This window comes from Hydra vulgaris, chromosome 03 (genome assembly GCF_038396675.1).
Source record: "Hydra vulgaris chromosome 03, alternate assembly HydraT2T_AEP".
Lineage (NCBI taxonomy): Eukaryota > Metazoa > Cnidaria > Hydrozoa > Anthoathecata > Hydridae > Hydra > Hydra vulgaris.
In genome coordinates, this window is record NC_088922.1 from 69,799,254 (window position 1) to 69,822,483 (window position 23,230).

General features: G+C 26.5%; 2 protein-coding genes across 4 annotated transcripts in view; both read left to right on the forward strand.

Annotated features, from left to right (window-relative positions):
• Positions 1–17,297, forward strand: part of LOC100199673 (transmembrane protein 94) — a 94,278-nt gene extending 76,981 nt beyond the window's left edge. For 2 of the 3 annotated variants that reach the window (XM_065794111.1, XM_065794112.1), the window contains exons 27-35: positions 2,749–2,857; positions 2,931–3,046; positions 5,809–5,903; positions 6,072–6,314; positions 6,419–6,567; positions 7,755–7,852; positions 16,527–16,620; positions 16,697–16,840; positions 17,117–17,297. In XM_065794111.1, the coding sequence (XP_065650183.1) occupies positions 2,749–2,857; positions 2,931–3,046; positions 5,809–5,903; positions 6,072–6,314; positions 6,419–6,567; positions 7,755–7,852; positions 16,527–16,620; positions 16,697–16,840; positions 17,117–17,189 (1,121 nt within the window). In that variant the 3' untranslated portion in view covers positions 17,190–17,297. Of the gene's footprint in view, positions 1–2,748; positions 2,858–2,930; positions 3,047–5,791; positions 5,904–6,071; positions 6,315–6,418; positions 6,568–7,754; positions 7,853–16,526; positions 16,621–16,696; positions 16,841–17,116 lie in introns of those variants that run through there. The other variant, XR_010637773.1, reaches the window with a different exon arrangement.
• On the forward strand, positions 8,807–14,697 carry LOC136077846 (dynein heavy chain-like protein 2). Its single transcript, XM_065791998.1, has 3 exons — positions 8,807–8,922; positions 12,262–14,539; positions 14,572–14,697. The coding sequence occupies exons 1-2, from the start codon at positions 8,807–8,809 to the stop codon at positions 14,534–14,536; spliced, it is 2,391 nt and encodes a 796-aa protein (XP_065648070.1). The 3' UTR covers positions 14,537–14,539; positions 14,572–14,697.
• Positions 17,298–23,230: the final 5,933 nt, after the last annotated feature.

Here is a 23,230-nt window from a genome sequence, read left to right on the forward strand (position 1 = left end):
GCACTCTTTGGTGGCATAATGTTTTAATTAATAATTAATAAATTGTATCTACAATAGAAAATTGATGCAGCATAGTTGTAAAGAACAATCCTAATAGTAGATATATTTATTGGCAAATAATATAAAGGTAAAACATTAGAAAACTCCCTACAAATTAAGCATGTAAAATTGAAGTTAAAAGTGTGATTCCGTCACGATATTGTGTGATTCCGTCACACACATTAAACATTCATTCGCATAAACGATATATCCAATATTCGTACAATTTATTCCAAATTTTAAATATTAAGATAATATGTAGTTATTTACTTTGATGTTTGCCAGAAGCAATAATAAAATAAAGTTTTGTAATTATTTCGTGATGAAATCACAGAAAATCAATGAAATGCAATATCGATTCAAGTTCAATAAAATTATTAAATTTACCTAATAGTTTCTAAAAACTAATTTTACATATTTACTGTACAACATTTCTTCTTTAAAATGATACCACTCTTACCTGCTTATGTATTTTATAACATTAAACAATTAAAGATATATTGTAGTTGCATTTTCCACAAAAAATTCCCAGGCAATTTGTAAGCATACTTTGGTTTCACTAATTACCATAAACATTAATTAGCGAACTTATTTATTCATTTAATATTTTCTTGTGATTAGATACATATTAAAGCTAATTACACCATAAATTTACTATAAAAAATTAGTTTATAAAATCCAGTTAAGGTTACAATTTTCGTGGAATTCATGATGTATATATATTTTTTTGTTTTTGTTTTTGTTTTTGTTAATTCACCTCCCCAAGTCCGAGAAAGCTACTAGAGATGAGGAGGCTACGTAATTGTTGTTATAAGCCTCTCTCAACTCTATAACTCTGAAACATGAACCTTGACAAACAAGGCCGCTGAGCGGAGAAACAAGTTGAGCGCTGTACTACCAGGGGTGTGGTGGGGATCGAACTCCAAACCGATTGCTTATAAAGCGAGCGCTCTACCACGACACCACTACCACATGTTTTTTAATGGCTTAGACTTATGTTTATTTGGGTTTAATTAAATTTTTAATAAAACATAGCTTGTTTATAAAACAAAATATTGTGGTTTAATCAGTTGTCTAGTTTCTTACACTGTAAATTTTCTAAATTTAGTGTTGCAAATTTTTTTTTTAAGACTTCTATGTTTGCTAATTGTCATCTACATAAAATGCATTTCTAACTGGTAAACAAATACTGTGCTACTTCTTCTTGTCATTTAGTCATCTGAACGACAAGAAGAGATTTAGTCATCTGAATGACAAGAAGAGATTTAGTCATCTGAACGACAAGAAGAGATTTAGTCATCTGAACGGCAAGAAGAGATTTAGTCATCTGAACGACAAGAAGAGATTTAGTCATCTGAACGGCAAGAAGAGATTTAGTCATCTGAACGACAAGAAGAGATTTAGTCATCTGAACGGCAAGAAGAGATTTAGTCATCTGAACGACAAGAAGAGATTTAGTCATCTGAATGACAAGAAGAGATTTAGTCATCTGAACAGCAAGAAGAGATTTAGTCATCTGAACGACAAGAAGAGATTTAGTCATCTGAATGACAAGAAGAGATTTAGTCATCTGAATGACAAGAAGAGATTTAGTCATCTGAACGACAAGAAGAGATTTAGTCATCTGAACGACAAGAAGAGATTTAGTCATCTGAATGACAAGAAGAGATTTAGTCATCTGAACGACAAGAAGAGATTTAGTCATCTGAACGGCAAGAAGAGATTTAGTCATCTGAACGACAAGAAGAGATTTAGTCATCTGAACGACAAGAAGAGATTTAGTCATCTGAATGACAAGAAGAGATTTAGTCATCTGAACGACAAGAAGAGATTTAGTCATCTGAACGACAAGAAGAGATTTAGTCATCTGAATGACAATTCAGATGACTAAATGACAAGAAGAAGTAGCAAAAGTATTTACATCTTGCAGATGTTTTTTGTATGAATGGAATTTAATGATTGAAATGTTGTTAATAATGAAATGGAACCTAATGGTTAACATAACTGAATATAAATGAATGATGCATTAAACTTCTAATTCTTTTTAACATATTGTTTAACATATATATTCGGAAGCCTTACTAAATCAACAATTATATAATATGCAGGCCCTTTCTCTTTTTTTTCTGTTTACCTTGAATATCTTCGCCAAGACAATTCTCAATATTTCATTGATTCTATCAAATTTTTAATATAGTTGTAACTACTCAATTATCTTTATCTTCATTGTTGTTGTTTTTATGTTTATCTTGATTGTTTTGGTTGTTTTTTATTTCACAAATTTCATTTGTTTTTAAGCTTTTGTTTTATTTACAAAGTAAAAGTTTTGTTTCACTTTTAACTATCATTTTTTGTCACAATCAATTTATTTGCAACATTTGTTTTTAAAGGAGTTTCCAATCTTTAAAAAAAGTTACTTCTTTAAGATGAACATTTAGATCATTTTTCAAAATGATACGGAAATGGTTTTTGGTATTTTTAATAGAAAACTAAACCTTTTAATAAGAAAGACTTTTTAAATAGTTATTCTTAAATTTTGGTAAAAAAGAGTTTGTGTGTATTGAGTTTTTATTTAATCAGAAAAGTTAATACTTAGCACAGACATATAGATTGAGCTCCACTTTGAGTGCTGGGCCTAATTTGCCTTTTTAACTTTTTTTTAATTTAATAAAATACTTAATTTAACTTTGTTACTTAAATTTTTTTTAGCTGTATGTGATATGATTAACATTATGCAAGACTATGATGATATTGTGTGTTGTATTGGAAGCTCTTTAAACTTGCAAAATCATACAATATTTTCCTCTGCTGATGTTAGGTATGTATTTTTTTAAATTGTTTTGTATTTTTTATATCTTTTAAGCTCTAAATTTTTTTTATGATTTGCTTAGTATATCAGTTAATCCCATCTTGCGTAATGTCTGTACCACCAAAGATCAAAAGATCAACGACTGTTATGAGCTACATCATTCTGATTTATGTTTATGGACTACTAACAAATATAGAGGTATTTTTATTATTTTTTTAAAGGTTTTTTGAATTAAGTTTATATTTGTTTTAAACTATCTGCTTTAAAAGTTTATATTGATAATTATTATTATTGTTATCATTATTATAATATGTATATATATATACACACATATATATATATATATATATATATATATATATATATATATATATATATATATATATATTTATATATATATACATATATATATATTTATTTATATATATATGTATGTATATATATATATATATATATATATATATATATATATATATATATATATATATATATATATATATATACACAAATCATCATCATTGTTTTATTGTTTTTGTCTCTTTTTATCCTTAACTTTTTTACTCTCTTATTTAACAATTCCTTAAAACACATACTTAACTTATCCATGCAAGAAATATAAAGACTACTATATATTTATTTTTTCATACATACATACATTTATATATATATATATATGTGTGTGTGTGTGTGTGTGTGTGTGTGTGTGTGTGTGTGTGTGTGTGTGTGTGTGTGTGTGTATGTAATACAATGAATTATTGTATATTAATATTAACTCAAATCATTCACCCCAAATTCTAAAACAAATCCTGATCTCAATTAATAACAGACTAAACCAAAACTACTCTAATGAAAATGTATTCAGTTCCTCTAAATGAATATTTGAAAATGCCCTTAAAAAAGTGATTTTCAAAATTTTGAACTAAAATCTGACCCTGAATAAAAGAATACAAAAAAGTGAAATAGAACTAGAAATGTAATTTGGTTCAACCCCCCAATAGCAAAAATGTTTCCACTTATGTAGAAAAAGTGTTTTTAAAATTGGTCGATAAGCATTTCCTGCCCTCTAATAAATTACATAAAATTTTTATTAGAAATACAATTAAAGTTAGCTACAGTTGTACAAAAAATATGGAAAGAATTATAAAAGGTCACAATAATGCTTTGTTAAACAAAAAAGAAACCTTGAAAAAACTACAGAAAATTGTAATTGTAAACAAAAAAAACAATTGTCCAATGAGTGGAAGTTGTTTATCAAACAATGTAGCATATAAATGTGTTGTTTCCTCTAAGAATATACCTGATAAACAATATATTGGCATAACAGAGGGTGAATGTAAAAAACATTTTGCCAATCATAAGCAATCTTTTAAAAATAAAAAGTATTCAAAAGACACCATGCTGTCAAAATATATATGGGAATTAAAAGATAAAAATGTTGATGATTTTATACTGAATTGGTTCATCCTTAAAACAGTGCCTGCATATAACATTATTTCCTAAAAATGTATACTATGCCTACAAGAAAAATTTGAAATAATTACACATGCAAACCAAGAATGTTTATTAAACAAAAAATCAGAATTAATTTCTAAATGCAAGCACGAAAATAAGTTTCTCCTTAAAAACTATAAAGATAAATGAACTCAAATAATAGTTACATTAAGTCCCTCTTTTTTTAAAAATATTTTTCTAAAAAAGCATAAGAAATCATTTCCAAAGAATTCTTTTTATAATAGTGTCAGCAAATTACACAAATGTGTGAAAATTTACAGTATTTAAGACATATGCGACTTCCTGTAATTTAATTTTTGCTATAAATTGAAGTTTTATTAATTTGATCTTTCATTTCTGGTGAGTCTTTATTTATGAAGCACAGTGTTAAATGAGAAAAGTTTTTGTTAATTGGTTTTCTACTAATTTATAATTGCTCAGTTCTTTTAAGAACATTGAGCACTCTATTTTGTAAAATGCGTTTTAAAATTATTTAAAAATATATATATACACACACACACAAACTCAACTTATTTATGCAATTAATCTAAATACTATAAATTCTAAATAAATAAATTATAAATAATAATTATAATTATAATTAATATTTATAATTATAATTGATAATTATAATTATAATAATTATAAATAAATAAATTATAAATAAATAAATCTAAATCTATAAATTTTGATGTTAGTTTTTACAAATTTACAAATATCTGTTTCATCAGTTATGATAAAACAAATATTTGTAAATTTGTAAAAGCTATAAATAAAAATATATAAAAAAAAACATCAAGTATTATATTGAGTAGTTAAGACATTTATGACTTCCTTTATTTTAATTTTTAGTATAAATTGAATTTTATTAATTTGAGCGTTCATTTCTGATGAGTCTTTATTGATGAAACACTTTGTATAATTTATTGATGAAACACTGTGTATAATTTATTGATGAAACACTGTGTATAATTTATTGATGAAACACTGTGTATAATTTATTGATGAAACACTGTGTATAATTTATTGATGAAACACTGTGTATAATTGTGAAACACTGTGTATAATTTATTGATGAAACACTGTGTATAATTGTGAAACACTGTGTATAATTTATTGATGAAACACTGTGTATAATTTATTGATGAAACACTGTGTATAATTGTGAAACACTATGTATAATTTAAAAAAAAATTGATACATACTCATTGTTTTTTGTTGTACTGACACTTGGATGGGTTATAAAGGGTTTATAAACCCAAAAAACTTTATAAAACTGTTTATAAATTCATTAGGTGCTGCTACAGTATGTTACAAAAAAAGGTTAAAATATGTTTTAAAGGACCAATCTCATATTAAGTCCTTCTTTTTTGTAGATTTTTTCATTGTCAACCCCTTTTCATTATTGACTCTTACTTATTTCCAACCTTTGTAGGTTTTTTATCATTGTAGGTTCCTTCTTATTGTAGGCCCTTTGGAGTTAAGTTCATTGTTGAATAGTGTCAGTTGTTCACTTCGATTAACACGTGAAGAAAACTTCCCTATTTCAGCTCTTTTATGTGAAGTAAGTTTTTAGATAAATGATTAAATTCAGTGTTATTTTTAAAGTGTTATTTTTAAAGTGTTATTTTTAAAATAATTTATTTTATTTAGATTTTCTTTTAGAACAAATTATAATTTTGGAATAAATTATTCATTTTAATTGTTTGTTATTAAATTGTTTATTAAAAAGTCTCGCCGTATATTGTTTGGCCTTCGAAGTTGTTTTCTGTTTTTGGTTTATTGTCATCTTTTTTTGACAATCCTTCAACTGCTTTCAACATGTTTTTTACTACCTCCACCTTTAAGTGGTTTACAAATGTTGTGGCTTATTTGTATCATAATCCCTTTGTTAAGCATATCACTTATTGGAACACCTAATAATGGGAAGTTGATGAAGGTTATTACAGGGAAAAGAAAAAAACACAGTTATAAAGTAACTTTTTTTAAATATTATATATGTGTGTCTATTATTTATAATATGATGTTTCAATATTTCTGTTTTTTGTAAAAAAAAGTTTATAAATCAAAATATTTTAGGAGTTTGCATCTAGTTATGTTAAACAGTTTTTTGTTACATTTGGATTAAATGCTTTTTTGATAACTACTGGCTTATTTCCTTGGTTACTAACAATGTTTTGTAAAAAAAGCAATGCAAAAACAAGATGCACATGGTTTTTAGGTGCCAGGTAAATATATGCGCCACTGTTTCCACCTGTGTGTTTTTTTGTTTGTTAATAACATAAATAATAATGGGTGTTCATTAAAAATCTCACAACAGTTTAACTGTACTCTCTACTGTGCTTAGAATGTTTCTGGCTATGAAAGAATTTAAGCAAGTATTGTTCTCTTGTTCTCAGAAAAATAATTAAAACAATTATTTGAAAATCATTAAATCATATTTCATAATTTAGTTTGTTTAGTTGCATGTTTTTAATTATACATTAATCAGATCTAATTATACAAAATAATTATATAAAATTTCCACAAAATTTCATTTTGTGAGAAGTTTTAGTTTTTCTTTTTTTTAAGATTTTAAAGATCATAAAAAAGTTTTTTTCGCTTGAAACTTGAGTGCAAATTGATAATATCATCAGTGACAAGCTCCCACTTTAGCTCACAGCACAATGGTATTGATATGTGTTGTTCAAGGTGGTGCTTAAAAAAATTTTTTCAGTAACTTTCTAGGACATCGCCTAATTATGTTCCTATTGATGTACAATATATTAAATACTACATATGTAGTGTGCAATAAATCTTTGGAATATTCTATTATTTAGTGGTGCCACGTGGCACCACAAAATGATTAGTCCATGTCATTGTTAGACATGTCATCAATAATTAGACCATAATATAATTAAATCTCTTAAGGCCTTGTAGCAGAACTGGAATATTCCAAAGAGTCTTTACACACTTCCTACATTAGTACATCAGTAGGAATATAATTAGGTGTCCCTGGAATTTAGTGGAAAAAGGTTTTTGAGCACCACCCTAGTGTTAACTCAAATTTCTATTTATAAATTTAAATATTGATATGCTTACACAACTTGTATAACAGCATGAAACTCTTTTACTGAAGAGCTTTACTCATTTTTGCTTGATCTTGTTGCAATACACAAAAAGCCAAAGATTTTTAGCATTTGGTGTAAATTGTTAATGTTGCTATGTGGGCAAAGTTCTAACATTTATGATTTTGGTTTTATGTTTTTCATTGATTTTTATTGAGCATCTGTTTTTAAATGTTTGTTTTTTTTAATGTTGTTTGATAACTCTTAAATAAGTTTATTTGTTTTATTCTTTTGCTTTTATGCAAATAATTGTGTGTTATGCCAGAAAATGTGTTTATAAAAATGTTGATATAAGTATTTTGTTTTAGAAATGCCTCGCTATCTATGGGAGGATACTATGATGAATTAAAAGATGGCTATCATGCAGCTCAAGATGTTATTCTTTGCTACATAACTATTTCTTTTAGTAATTCTTTTGTTGTTGTTGTTTTTTGTTCAAATGTCTGGTGAAGAATGTTTAAATAAATATAGTTTAAAATTAAAGATTTAAAACTATATTTATTTAAATATTCTTAAAAATATTAAAATTTGTAAACATGATGTCTCATTGGCTTACAATCGCTTTCACAGTTTGCTACAGGATCAGTTTTGATCAAAGTTAAATTTAGTTTCAAAAGACAGAGCCATTGTCCGGTTTTGGATTAATTTAATGTTAAAATAATTCTGATTATTTAGCATTTGCACATTTTTTAACTAAAATTTGCAGGAGGGGTCTTTCTATTAATTAAAATATTCTAGTATATTTTGGAAAATTACAATCTACCAATGTTACAAGAATTTGTAGCTTGTAGTGTTGCACCTTATGGTAGTGCCCCAATCCTGCTATGGCATGAAGTTTGAATTAGTTCAATATTATGTTGGCATGATTTTATTTTTTAGACACTTTAATTGATTAGATTAGATTTATACATTTAATAATCTTGTATTTTTTGTAATGCAAAAAGTATTTTGTTTAATGTTATTAAACAAAATACTTATTATTATTATTACTATTATTATTATTATTGTCTGTATAACATTTGTTGTTTCTTATTTTCTATTATTATTGTTGTTGTTATTATTAGTTTTTTAGAAAATATAAAAGTAATATATGAAACTAAATGAATGTAATGACTGAAACAAAGAACTGTCAAACAGATTGACTTTGTAATAAAAAGTATTTTAACTGTAAAAATTTAGAAAATATGTTACAGTTTGATGAAAGTAATTCTCAAACAAAACCTTTTAACAAAAGTTGCAAAACCATTTAGCTTAGCAAAAATTGAAGTAATGAAACCAACTAATCAACTAGTAGAAGACCAATTTAACATAAGAACATCACTAGATGCTGAAGTTCTTACCATTGTAAAAGAGAAGATAAATGCTTAAGAAGGAATGTGAGCATCTTAGTATTATTGTAAAAATTACAAGAAAGTTTTTTATTTTAACAAAGTATGCTTCATCTTTATCTTTAAATGGCTCAAAACAAGGAGGAATGTAACCTGGTTTAAAACAAGGAAGAACTCATTCAAAATGATTCAAAGCAAGGAAGAATGCACCCTGAATTTCAAGGTTCCTGTTCAGAAATTGAGATTTTTAAAATGACTCTTCACTGGCGATGATGCTGGCAACATTGATGATGCAAAACTACAGAATGACGAGTATGTTGGTGTAGTTGTGTTAAATGTGGTGTTCAATTTAGAGAAAAATTTTAATGAATTTGCTAATTCTGTTAATAGTTTTTCTTGATCTATATTTGCAACTCTAAAATATTAAGAATTATGGAAAGCATGTGTTATCATTTTGGTTTTATCTATTTGTTGAAATCTACAAATTTGTTGAAATCTCTTATATTTCAAAGAATAGTATATGATCACATCAATTCCAGTGACATTTTTATTCATCAGTATGAGTCTCCGATTGATTTTTTAAAACTTTGTAAGTTATTAACATTAACTGTAAGTTAGCAACAGCAACTGTAAGTTAACGACAGCACTGTAAGTTAGCAACATCAACTGTAAGTTAATAACAATAACTATAAGTTAGCATGCAATTAGTACAACCCAGGGTTAAAAGTAAATATAAATCAATTAAAGGAGACAAAATAAGCATCAAAAGATACATCAACAGGTTGGTAAAGAAATTAAAAAAGATACATAAGAGGTTGGTAAAGAAATTAAAAAAGATATATAACAGGTTGGTAAAGAAATTAAAAAAGATATATAACAGGTTGGTAAAGAAATTAAAAAAGATACATAATAGGTTTGTAAAGAAATTAAAAAAGATATATAACAGGTTTGTAAAGAAATTAAAAAAGATATATAACAGGTTGGTAAAGAAATTAAAAAAGATATATAACAGGTCGGTAAAGAAATTAAAAAAGATATATAACAGGTTGGTAAAGAAATTAAAAAAGATACATAAGAGGTTGGTAAAGAAATTAAAAAAGATATATAACAGGTTGGTAAAGAAATTAAAAAAGATATATAACAGGTTGGTAAAGAAATTAAAAAAGATACATAATAGGTTTGTAAAGAAATTAAAAAAGATATATAACAGGTTTGTAAAGAAATTAAAAAAGATATATAACAGGTTTGTAAAGAAATTAAAAAAGATATATAACAGGTTTGTAAAGAAATTAAAAAAGATATATAACAGGTTTGTAAAGAAATTAAAAAAGATATATAACAGGTTTGTAAAGAAATTAAAAAAGATATATAACAGGTTTGTAAAGAAATTAAAAAAGATATATAACAGGTTTGTAAAGAAATTAAAAAAGATATATAACAGGTTTGTAAAGAAATTAAAAAAGATATATAACAGGTTTGTAAAGAAATTAAAAAAGATATATAACAGGTTTGTAAAGAAATTAAAAAAGATATATAACAGGTTGGTAAAGAAATTAAAAAAGATATATAACAGGTTGGTAAAGAAATTAAAAAAGATATATAACAGGTTGGTAAAGAAATTAAAAAAGATATATAACAGGTTGGTAAAGAAATTAAAAAAGATATATAACAGGTTGGTAAAGAAATTAAAAAAGATATATAACAGGTTTGTAAAGAAATTAAAAAAGATATATAACAGGTTGGTAAAGAAATTAAAAAAGATATATAACAGGTTGGTAAAGAAATTAAAAAAGATATATAACAGGTTGGTAAAGAAATTAAAAAAGATATATAACAGGTTGGTAAAGAAATTAAAAAAGATATATAACAGGTTTGTAAAGAAATTAAAAAAGATATATAACAGGTTTGTAAAGAAATTAAAAAAGATATATAACAGGTTTGTAAAGAAATTAAAAAAGATATATAACAGGTTTGTAAAGAAATTAAAAAAGATATATAACAGGTTTGTAAAGAAATTAAAAAAGATATATAACAGGTTGGTAAAGAAATTAAAAAAGATATATAACAGGTTGGTAAAGAAATTAAAAAAGATATATAACAGGTTGGTAAAGAAATTAAAAAAGATATATAACAGGTTGGTAAAGAAATTAAAAAAGATATATAACAGGTTGGTAAAGAAATTAAAAAAGATATATAACAGGTTTGTAAAGAAATTAAAAAAGATATATAACAGGTTGGTAAAGAAATTAAAAAAGATATATAACAGGTTGGTAAAGAAATTAAAAAAGATATATAACAGGTTGGTAAAGAAATTAAAAAAGATATATAACAGGTTGGTAAAGAAATTAAAAAAGATATATAACAGGTTGGTAAAGAAATTAAAAAAGATATATAACAGGTTGGTAAAGAAATTAAAAAAGATATATAACAGGTCGGTAAAGAAATTAAAAAAGATATATAACAGGTCGGTAAAGAAATTAAAAAAGATATATAACAGGTTGGTAAAGAAATTAAAAAAGATATATAACAGGTTGGTAAAGAAATTAAAAAAGATATATAACAGGTTGGTAAAGAAATTAAAAAAGATATATAACAGGTTGGTAAAGAAATTAAAAAAGATATATAACAGGTTTGTAAAGAAATTAAAAAAGATATATAACAGGTTGGTAAAGAAATTAAAAAAGATATATAACAGGTTGGTAAAGAAATTAAAAAAGATATATAACAGGTTGGTAAAGAAATTAAAAAAGATATATAACAGGTTGGTAAAGAAATTAAAAAAGATATATAACAGGTTGGTAAAGAAATTAAAAAAGATATATAACAGGTTGGTAAAGAAATTAAAAAAGATATATAACAGGTCGGTAAAGAAATTAAAAAAGATATATAACAGGTCGGTAAAGAAATTAAAAAAGATATATAACAGGTTGGTAAAGAAATTAAAAAAGATATATAACAGGTTGGTAAAGAAATTAAAAAAGATATATAACAGGTTTGTAAAGAAATTAAAAAAGATATATAACAGGTTGGTAAAGAAATTAAAAAAGATATATAACAGGTCGGTAAAGAAATTAAAAAAGATATATAACAGGTTGGTAAAGAAATTAAAAAAGATATATAACAGGTCGGTAAAGAAATTAAAAAAGATATATAACAGGTCGGTAAAGAAATTAAAAAAGATATATAACAGGTCGGTAAAGAAATTAAAAAAGATATATAACAGGTTGGTAAAGAAATTAAAAAAGATATATAACAGGTCGGTAAAGAAATTAAAAAAGATATATAACAGGTTGGTAAAGAAATTAAAAAAGATATATAACAGGTTGGTAAAGAAATTAAAAAAGATATATAACAGGTTTGTAAAGAAATTAAAAAAGATATATAACAGGTTGGTAAAGAAATTAAAAAAGATATATAACAGGTTGGTAAAGAAATTAAAAAAGATATATAACAGGTTGGTAAAGAAATTAAAAAAGATATATAACAGGTTGGTAAAGAAATTAAAAAAGATATATAACAGGTTGGTAAAGAAATTAAAAAAGATATATAACAGGTCGGTAAAGAAATTAAAAAAGATATATAACAGGTTGGTAAAGAAATTAAAAAAGATATATAACAGGTTGGTAAAGAAATTAAAAAAGATATATAACAGGTTTGTAAAGAAATTAAAAAAGATATATAACAGGTTGGTAAAGAAATTAAAAAAGATATATAACAGGTCGGTAAAGAAATTAAAAAAGATATATAACAGGTTGGTAAAGAAATTAAAAAAGATATATAACAGGTCGGTAAAGAAATTAAAAAAGATATATAACAGGTCGGTAAAGAAATTAAAAAAGATATATAACAGGTCGGTAAAGAAATTAAAAAAGATATATAACAGGTTGGTAAAGAAATTAAAAAAGATATATAACAGGTCGGTAAAGAAATTAAAAAAGATATATAACAGGTTGGTAAAGAAATTAAAAAAGATATATAACAGGTTGGTAAAGAAATTAAAAAAGATATATAACAGGTTTGTAAAGAAATTAAAAAAGATATATAACAGGTTGGTAAAGAAATTAAAAAAGATATATAACAGGTCGGTAAAGAAATTAAAAAAGATATATAACAGGTTGGTAAAGAAATTAAAAAAGATATATAACAGGTCGGTAAAGAAATTAAAAAAGATATATAACAGGTCGGTAAAGAAATTAAAAAAGATATATAACAGGTCGGTAAAGAAATTAAAAAAGATATATAACAGGTTGGTAAAGAAATTAAAAAAGATATATAACTGGTCGGTAAAGAAATTAAAAAAGATATATAACAGGTTTGTAAAGAAATTAAAAAAGATATATAACAGGTTGGTAAAGAAATTAAAAAAGATATATAACAGGTCGGTAAAGAAATTAAAAAAGATATATAACAGGTCGGTAAAGAAATTAAAAAAGATATATAACAGGTCGGTAAAGAAATTAAAAAAGATATATAACAGGTTGGTAAAGAAATTAAAAAAGATATATAACTGGTCGGTAAAGAAATTAAAAAAGATATATAACAGGTTTGTAAAGAAATTAAAAAAGATATATAACAGGTTGGTAAAGAAATTAAAAAAGATATATAACAGGTCGGTAAAGAAATTAAAAAAGATATATAACAGGTCGGTAAAGAAATTAAAAAAGATATATAACTGGTCGGTAAAGAAATTAAAAAAGATATATAACAGGTTGGTAAAGAAATTAAAAAAGATATATAACTGGTCGGTAAAGAAATTAAAAAAGATATATAACAGGTTTGTAAAGAAATTAAAAAAGATATATAACAGGTTGGTAAAGAAATTAAAAAAGATATATAACAGGTCGGTAAAGAAATTAAAAAAGATATATAACAGGTCGGTAAAGAAATTAAAAAAGATATATAACAGGTCGGTAAAGAAATTAAAAAAGATATATAACAGGTTGGTAAAGAAATTAAAAAAGATATATAACTGGTCGGTAAAGAAATTAAAAAAGATATATAACAGGTTTGTAAAGAAATTAAAAAAGATATATAACAGGTTGGTAAAGAAATTAAAAAAGATATATAACAGGTCGGTAAAGAAATTAAAAAAGATATATAACAGGTCGGTAAAGAAATTAAAAAAGATATATAACAGGTCGGTAAAGAAATTAAAAAAGATATATAACAGGTTGGTAAAGAAATTAAAAAAGATATATAACTGGTCGGTAAAGAAATTAAAAAAGATATATAACAGGTTTGTAAAGAAATTAAAAAAGATATATAACAGGTTGGTAAAGAAATTAAAAAAGATATATAACAGGTCGGTAAAGAAATTAAAAAAGATATATAACAGGTCGGTAAAGAAATTAAAAAAGATATATAACAGGTCGGTAAAGAAATTAAAAAAGATATATAACAGGTTGGTAAAGAAATTAAAAAAGATATATAACTGGTCGGTAAAGAAATTAAAAAAGATATATAACAGGTTTGTAAAGAAATTAAAAAAGATATATAACAGGTTGGTAAAGAAATTAAAAAAGATATATAACAGGTCGGTAAAGAAATTAAAAAAGATATATAACAGGTTGGTAAAGAAATTAAAAAAGATATATAACTGGTCGGTAAAGAAATTAAAAAAGATATATAACAGGTTTGTAAAGAAATTAAAAAAGATATATAACAGGTTGGTAAAGAAATTAAAAAAGGTACATAACAGATTAGTAAAGAAATTAGAAAAGATACATCAACAGGTTGGTAAAGAAATTAAAAAAGATACATAACAGGTTGGTAAAGAAATTAATAAGATGCATAACAGGTTGGTAAAGAAATTAAAGAAACAGAAAGAAAATGGTTAGTGAAGGAATGAAAGAAAATGTTGTAAGATCTTTTGCTAAAAATCAATCTAAAGACCAATCTAGTAAAGAGATGAGGAAAAAAAATTTGATATTCTTTGTAGTATATAAATGTGGTATTAACTTGAGATCACAGTTTTGCGCTGTTTTGCAGAAAAGAACTTTTTATATTTCTGAGTTACAATCAGTTTATCAATTACAATTTTTTGGGTCGGTCATAATGGCAGACAACAAGTAAAATTTTTTTGAATATTATCAATGATTATAAGAAAGGAGTCAAACAAGAAAAATTGCCACTCAATTAACAAGTTTTATAAGGAACCCTAGCAAGTCAGTTTTTTTAGTAACAAAACAGAAAAACCACACAAAACATGTTGTTTCACTGATAAAAAAAACTATTCGTCGTGTCATAAAGAATTCTTTTGACAGAGCTAATGATACCATTCAAAATTTGATGTTTTTTAATGTTATCATTAAATCTGTCAAAAAGAATTCTATTAAGGTTTGTCATAATATATAACCATTTTCTTTTTTTCTGTATTTTTAGATATTGATTAGAAAAGTTTAAAGTTCTTTTGCAAATTTGCATATGAGTTTTTAACTCTTGCGAATATAAATATTACATAGTTAAAATACAAAGTTGTAATAGAATTAGTAAAAAATAAATTTTTCTTTTTAAACACAGTTATATTCAGTTCAAAGAGATTAAAGACATAAATGTCTTGCTTTTCATTACGAGTAAGAAAATATAAAAAAATATTTTTTGTAATCAATAAAAACTTTGATAGCTGTTTGTTTATTAAAGTTTTAATCAAATAAGTAAAATTGTTGATAAATAAATTGATAGCTAGAGTGAAAACCCAAAGAAGACACTTGTATTTAAGAGTTTTTTCAAAAATGGAATTTTTCATAAGTTTTCACAACACTCGTTAGCTAACGCAAAAACCGAAAGCAACAGAAGACAAAGGGGTGGTTTTTGGTGTCATAGTTTCTGATTGGGTTTATGTTATAAGTGGTATACCTCAGGAATCTGTTTTAGGTCCCTTACTTTTTGTTATTTTTATAAAAAATTGGCCCAAAATTGTCATAATTGTCATATATATGTAAAAATGATTTTTAATAACAAAAAATTTTGTAATGTCAAAACATTACAATTGTCATATATATGTAAAAATAATTTTGATAACAAAAAATTTTGTAATGTCAAAACATTACAAAAAGATTTAGACAGTTCAGGAGGTGTGACGGTTGGTTGATGGAGTTTAATATTAAAAAATGCAAGATGCATTTTTATAAATAAAACATTACAAACAATCATTAAAAAATAACTTCAACAAAAATAACAAGAATGACTGAGTTTTTAATTTTGAGTAACAAGTACTTATTACAACCTCAAAATTAAAAACTCAGTCAGTTTACAAAAGTCAATTAAAAAGAGTCAGCAACTTTCAGAAATTAAAAAAATTAAAATTTATTTTCTTTGCAACAATTTTTTTGCAAAAGAATTAAAATTTATTTTTTTTGCAACAATTTTTTTACTGACTTTTTATGATTTTCAAAAAAGATTTTCTAATAAATCATGATTCGCTATAAATTTGTTTACCATAAAGACAGTTCACAGTAAATTTGTTCAATAGCTAATTGAGTTATTGAACTCATTTGTTGTGAATTCTCTCGAATTAGGCAGCGCTTAACTTGTTTCACTATGTAGTGGCCTTGTTTTCTTTCGTGTTTTGGAGTTATGGTGTTAAAAGAGGGTTTGTACCAACAATTGAAAATAATAATCAGTAATCACCTGACTGTAGTGACCTCTCAGTTTTTGTACCTGACTGTAGTGAACTCTCGGTTTTTGTACCTGACTGTAATGAACTGCAATACAACAATTTCTAAATAAAATAACAACACTAAAAATTTTTAGCATTGTTGTCTTCATCATTTGTACATCGTTCTGATTTTTTATGGAGGAAATCACCTTTTAAGAACAAACCTTGGTGTGTTTGTATTTTGGCAAGGTAATTTTTAACTTCTTATTCCTTAAATGTTTATTTCTTTATCATATTTCTAATATTTTTATTTTTTATATTTTAGTTTGCTTCTACAGGCAGTTCTCACGTTGATCTTTGATTACTCGCATGATTTAGCTGCTATTTCTCCATTTTTTTATCTTGTTTGCTTTGTTGTTTTATTTGTTGTTATATTGTTAAGCGAGGCATACAAAGGATGTTTAAAGAGGTAGGTATTTGTCAGTATCAGTCTTATAAAAAATAGAAATGAAAAGCCTAATACAATTTTTTTTTTTTTTAAAGTCAACACCAATAAAATAAATTTTTTTATAATTGATTCACAGATTTGTTTGTTTGTTTATATATATATATATATATATATATATATATATATATATATATATATATATATATATATATATATATATATATATATATATATATATATATATATATATATGTATATAAAAGATGATATAAATTTCAAACTAATAACATTTTGTAGGAAATCTGTACGGCTTCAAAAGAGAGAAAGACTTAAATTTGATACCAAACTTGGAATGAATTCTCCGATATAAACTATAAATTATTATAAGTATAATCCGATATATATCTCGAGTTAAGTTTTAAAAATTTTATAAAAGCTTTAATATATTCATACCTGTAGTAATTATATATTACATATATATATATATTTAATAGATATATATATATATATATATATATATATATATATATTTATATATATATATATATATATATATCGGTAATTAGTATTTATTTTTTATTCATGTTCAAAGATATTTACATTATTTCTATGTTTTCGTCTTATTTTTAAGACTTGTGTAAGTTAATTGGTCTTTAAAATGATAAGTTCAAACGAAATAAAGAAGAGTTTTTATATAACTACGCCATAAATCGTCAGACATTTTATTAAGAGAAAAAACCAAAGCGATAAGATTCCGGATATTTTTTCAAATAAAAATCGAACGCAAAAAGTCTTTAAAAAAATTTTATGAAAAAATTGTAAAATATCAAAATCACATCTTGGTGACTACAATGCTGATTAAAACTTTAAAACATCGTTTTAATATGGGAGTTGTCCACAAATTACGTCGCGCAATTTTTGAACCCCTCCCCCCTCGTCACAACATTGTAATTCTTTAGTAACAAGTTCCGTATGAGTCGTCACAAAATCACTAACCCTATCCCCTCCCTAACACATGACGTAATTTATGGATGACCCCATAGTTACACTAGGATGTCCATGGTAGTCATTTTGGCTACTAAGATGTTTGAAAATAATATCCTGCGCGTAATATTAAGCTTTGGATGAAACCCTCGTTTGACTTTTAATAAATTTATGGCCTTTAAACACCGAAGTAATGCTTTTACTTTAATATCGACTAAGACTGCATAAATATAAAAACAATTCGAGAAAAATAAAAGGATGTCAATGTTAAACAAGCATTGATCAGACCTGGCGCAGTGGGTTAAACGCTTGTCTTGGTTTGATGCCAACTCTGGACACATTTGTGACAAGAGTAAGAGTAAAAGTGAACTTCCTAGTTAAATGCTCTTCCACAGAGCTCTTTGATGAGACTGTAAAAACTTCTTGTAGTACCTTAACTAATACAAAAAAAAGGTTATGAAATGATTTGCTATATTAAAAATATAGTTCACACTACGTATAAATAAGTTTTCAGAGTACTTAAATTATTTGAATTTGTAAAATTTTTAAATGTTACTTTGTTGTACAGGCCACGATGTAAAATAGAGAAATGCGTGAGATTAGTTTTTGCAAATGGTACGTTCTAGTTTCCTTTTCCTCTTGTGTCCTTTTGATCGGCCCAAGTTTGTATTTTAGCATGAACTTTTAATTTTTAAATATGCTAATTAGAAATGTATCAAATAAAATAATATTTGATAGACATTTAATGCTTAAAAGCATTAAAAGTCTATCAAAACATTAAAAAGTGACATTAAAAGTGCCTCGGCATGTGAGAGTTAATTCTCATTACAAACTATTCTAACAGCGTGTTTTTGATTTCGAGAATATAATAGCTTTGTGGGAACGAAAAATAATGAAGCTTTTTAGGGAGACTATATGAAGAACAATGAAGAAGGAACTACTTTGGGCTTAAGTTCACAAGTCTTTTTACTTTTACTTGAATTAACAGACACAAACATACTTTTGTATTTTTAAATAAAATAAAAAAATCTTGTAATATTTCTTACTGTATGTATTTATTTAATATTTGCAATTTGTCGTATTCTTATTGTAATTATGTCTTAACTTGTTTTATATAACGAGTATTTGTAAATTTATGTAATGAGAAATTTGTAAAAAATATTTTACGCTTACTATAGGGGCTTGATGACAAGACTTCTTTCTTCTACTTGCTTCTGTGGTTATTAATTTTTTTTTTTTCATTTAAATTTTATTGATAAAAATTGTACAACAACATCGTTGTAAAATGTTTATAAATGACGAAATAAATGTTTCTAATCTAAAAAAAAAAAAAGTCTGAATCATTGATGAATCTCTCTAAAAAAGCCAGCTTCTGCCAATCTATTTTTTAATTTTTGGTTTGTATTGGTGTAAGCATTGGGGGCCTGATAAAAAATGACCTCGTTGAACAATTAGGTAACCTCCTAGAAAAGGTCTTTTGGTTAAAACACTCCTGGGCAGTTATTAACTTCTAAACTGTTATCCATAAATAAATGTTGTACATTATAATTTAGACAAAATCTAAACACCAATGAAAAATATGCTTAAACGAGTAAAAGTCTTGCAATTTAAAAGTCTCTAACGGACGGTAATGTAAAATTTTAAAACCACTTGACGGCAATGTAAGATTTTAAAATCACTAGACACCTATTGGTATATATAATCAACATTTTAAAAAATTTAATAGCATATTTTGAAGTCCTAACTTCTGTTGGTATTAGATCCTAACTTTTGTTAGTATTAAATCCTAAATTTTCAGAGTGTAAGAACTTTACTTTTTAGACTCGAGATGAAATCGAAGTTGAAATCGAGATGAAATCGAAGAACACTTCTACAAGACAATAACAGATATGTTGTCCGGGCCACAAGCTGTAGAAGAGTCTAGGCAGGAAATCAATTTAGATACAAAAGCTGGAGTGTTACGAATTTCAAGCAATAAATCAACCTGTTTGTTGGCAATATCAGGTAGAACGCAACTAGTGGAATCAAGAGATGATATTGATGAATAGATTTTAGCAAACAATTCAGCTTTGTTTTTAGGTGAGGTGACTAAGTCTGAACCATATAAGAGAGGTGGAATTAAAGATTTGCCCTTATTATTAATACTATTAAAGATTCTCCTGAAGTCACGAGAGCCTAATTTTTGAGATTGACGAGACTTCATGACCTGAGAATAGCGGGTTTTGGCGTTAGACAAAACCTTTTTTACAATGGTTTCTGGCAGTATTAAACAGACGTCTGTTTTCTGGAGAATTGTTTTGCTGATAGATATGAAAGTAACAGTTTCGATTGGCAATCGCAGCAGCATTGTGTGAGGAAAACCATGGAGGAGAGTGAGATTTGACCTGGAATCGTCGAGAGGGAACAAAAGTTCCACCCTCTCTGACCTCTTCTTAGTTCCACCCTCTCTGGCCTACAAAAGCTAATTAATATCTGTAACATTTACACAAAAGAAAATTGCATAAAATTGAATGCTGACAAAACCGAGTTTTTGGTCACCGGAAAACATCAAATTAAAAAATGCATGATAACACTCAACCACCAAAAAATAAAACTAGACAATAAACTTACTCATCTAAGCTTTATATGGGACACAAAATATTCACCAATTGCCTCACTTAATCGTTTAAACATTGATAACCGAATATCCCATTTCCGGGCAGTAATACAGTCTTTAATTCAAGCTGGAATTCGTTTTGTTCACCCAAACTCTATTGTCCAGTTGTATAAAACTTTAGCTGTTCCAACACTAACGTATGGTCTTGAGCTTTGCGACCATAAAGAAATGTTATTGTAAAAGCTTGATATAGTAGGAAGAATTGCACTGAAGTCACTACTAAACGTTTCAAAACATAGTAAAAATTATATACATCCCCTATTTTGTATTGAAGATATATCTATAGTTACGCAACAAAATAAGATAAACTTATTTATTCGCCTGTTGAAAAATAAAATGACATTTGATATTCTTAAGTCGCAGTTGAACAACGAATCAGGTCCACGACCTTTTGTAGATAGCGTCAAGGCTCTGTGCAATAGTCATAAATTAAATATAGAGAAACTAATGCAACACAAAGAAAAAATAAAAATTACCGGTTTAAAAAATATAATTCCTGAAATGGATCTTAAAATCCTAAAATGTGCAGTTGAGTACTGGAACTCAAAAGAACAAAGAACAATCTTCAAGGATGTTCTTGGAAATAAAATTCCTAAATCCTAGAGATTTTTTTTTTTGAAACTTTTTATTTACCTTACTTGTAATATATAGTGGGTGTTTAACAAATATATAAATTAAAAAAAAAGATTCCATGCCAGCCTGAATCCACGAAGTTATGTAAGAAGCACATTTGTCGACAGGAAGACAAAAGATATCTACCCAAGGGCCATCACGAAGAAAATTACGTAAAGAATCCCAGTCAGCTTTAAGGTAGTTGTAAGAGGTACGATAATAGGGGGATTCAGATGATAAAGAAGAATGAGATATTAGTTTTAGTGAGATGAAACTGTGATCAGAAGCACCTAAGTGTGAATGTGGAGAAACTGAGCACTGACTAGGATCAGAAACAAGACATAGTAGTCGAGTAAAGAAGGTAAATGATTCGGGTTGTCAGGAAGGCGAGTTGGAAAGTTGACTATTTGAGTTAGGGATTGTGAAAGGCAAAAGTTGTAGGCTTTAATGCCTGCAGAATCGCTGACACTAGAGCCAAGCCATTCAGAGTGGTGAGCATTAAAGTCACTGAAAGCAACTATATTAGCTGATGGATATAGAGAGAGGGCTTGGTCAATTTGATCAGAAATAATATCAAAAAGAGTCCAGTCTTGAGATAAAGGAGAGCGATGTAGAACAAAGAGAAAGGCAATAGAGTGAAGTCTGTGGATTCAAACCTAGTTTCACGATAAATGGGGGAATTGTTACGAATGTAAATGCCCAGGCTAAGCATGTGACTATTGGAGCCTTTACGAATTAAAGGAAGATAACCATCAACACTAAGATTGCAGGATGAGACAGCTGAACTCAAATTAGTATCACAAAGAGCAAGTAGATCTGATGAGCTTTGCAAGAGATAAGGCTTAGTAGAGGAAAAGTTACTTTGAAGACCACGAATGTTAGTAAATGATAGATTTAGAAAACTTGGTGATGATGATGGTTTTTTGTGTTTTATAGTTTTTGGTACTTTATTCATTTTTAAATTTGTTGAAGAACTTGACTCAAAGCATAGATAGTACTCAGAACACTGTTTAATAGCATAAGCAATTGCCTCATTGCTATTAATAAACCCTAAGCCGTAACAAAGGGATCCAAATGTGGCCTTGGCAATGCACACCAAAAGTAAAAACAGGGACACCATCCATGCGCAACATAGCACTGTTAATACTTTGATATTTTTCAGCTGTTGATGGAATCAGCCTCTCTGAGAGCTACCACAGAGTTGGGGAAACCTGACTACCAGCCGGCCTCAAAACAATAAAACTGAGTTTTAGAGCTGTACCAACATTAGAAGATAATAGAATGAGTTGCCTAGTCATAAAAACAGAGACACAAGCAAAACCCATGCATTGAGTCAAGAAGATCCAGCATTCAACATCCTAAACTGGAAACAATGTATTAAAAATACATCTGCGTCAGCCTAATAGATGAAGAAGGGGTGCGAGGCTGGTCAACAGATAGAATCTGTTTACCCCTTAAGTCTTTGCCGGATGCATTTAACTTCTGCCCAGGATAAGTATTTTCATCGAGACACCATCTCTAGCCTTTACTCAACCAAGAGCTCCAAAGCAGGGGGTGTTTTAAGTCGGAGTTGGCATCTCCTAGCCTTTGTGTAAAAAGGCGTATCCGACAAGGCAGCAGGACATGAAGCAGATTGTACTGGGTTATATGTTACCAGTATAACCTGACCTGACATTGTAATTATAATAATTTAAATAAATTAATTACTTTCCATACAATTGTTGTGCAATTACCTACAATTACTTTCCATACAGCAATCGTTTTTACAAAGTTACATTTAAAAACAGTAATAAACTGACAAAACGTAGCAACTAACGATGACATAAAAACGACTCTTGTTGAAAAAATTATAAAGATTTAGTAAATAAATTAATATAATCATAGTTGTTATAATATAATAATCAAAATATATAGCAAATATTATGACCAAATAAAAAAATACAATATAAACAGAAAAACACTGAGAAAATCAAAACAAAACAAAAGTTTTAACAAACATTACAAACAAAAACAAAAAATTACCTTAGGCAAAAAAAAAAAAAAAAAAAAAAAAACTTATGATTAAAAAAATAATAATACCCGGGAGAATAAAACACATATAATAAATGGCTAAAATGAAAATAAAAACAAATAATATATAACTGTATAAAAAATTAATA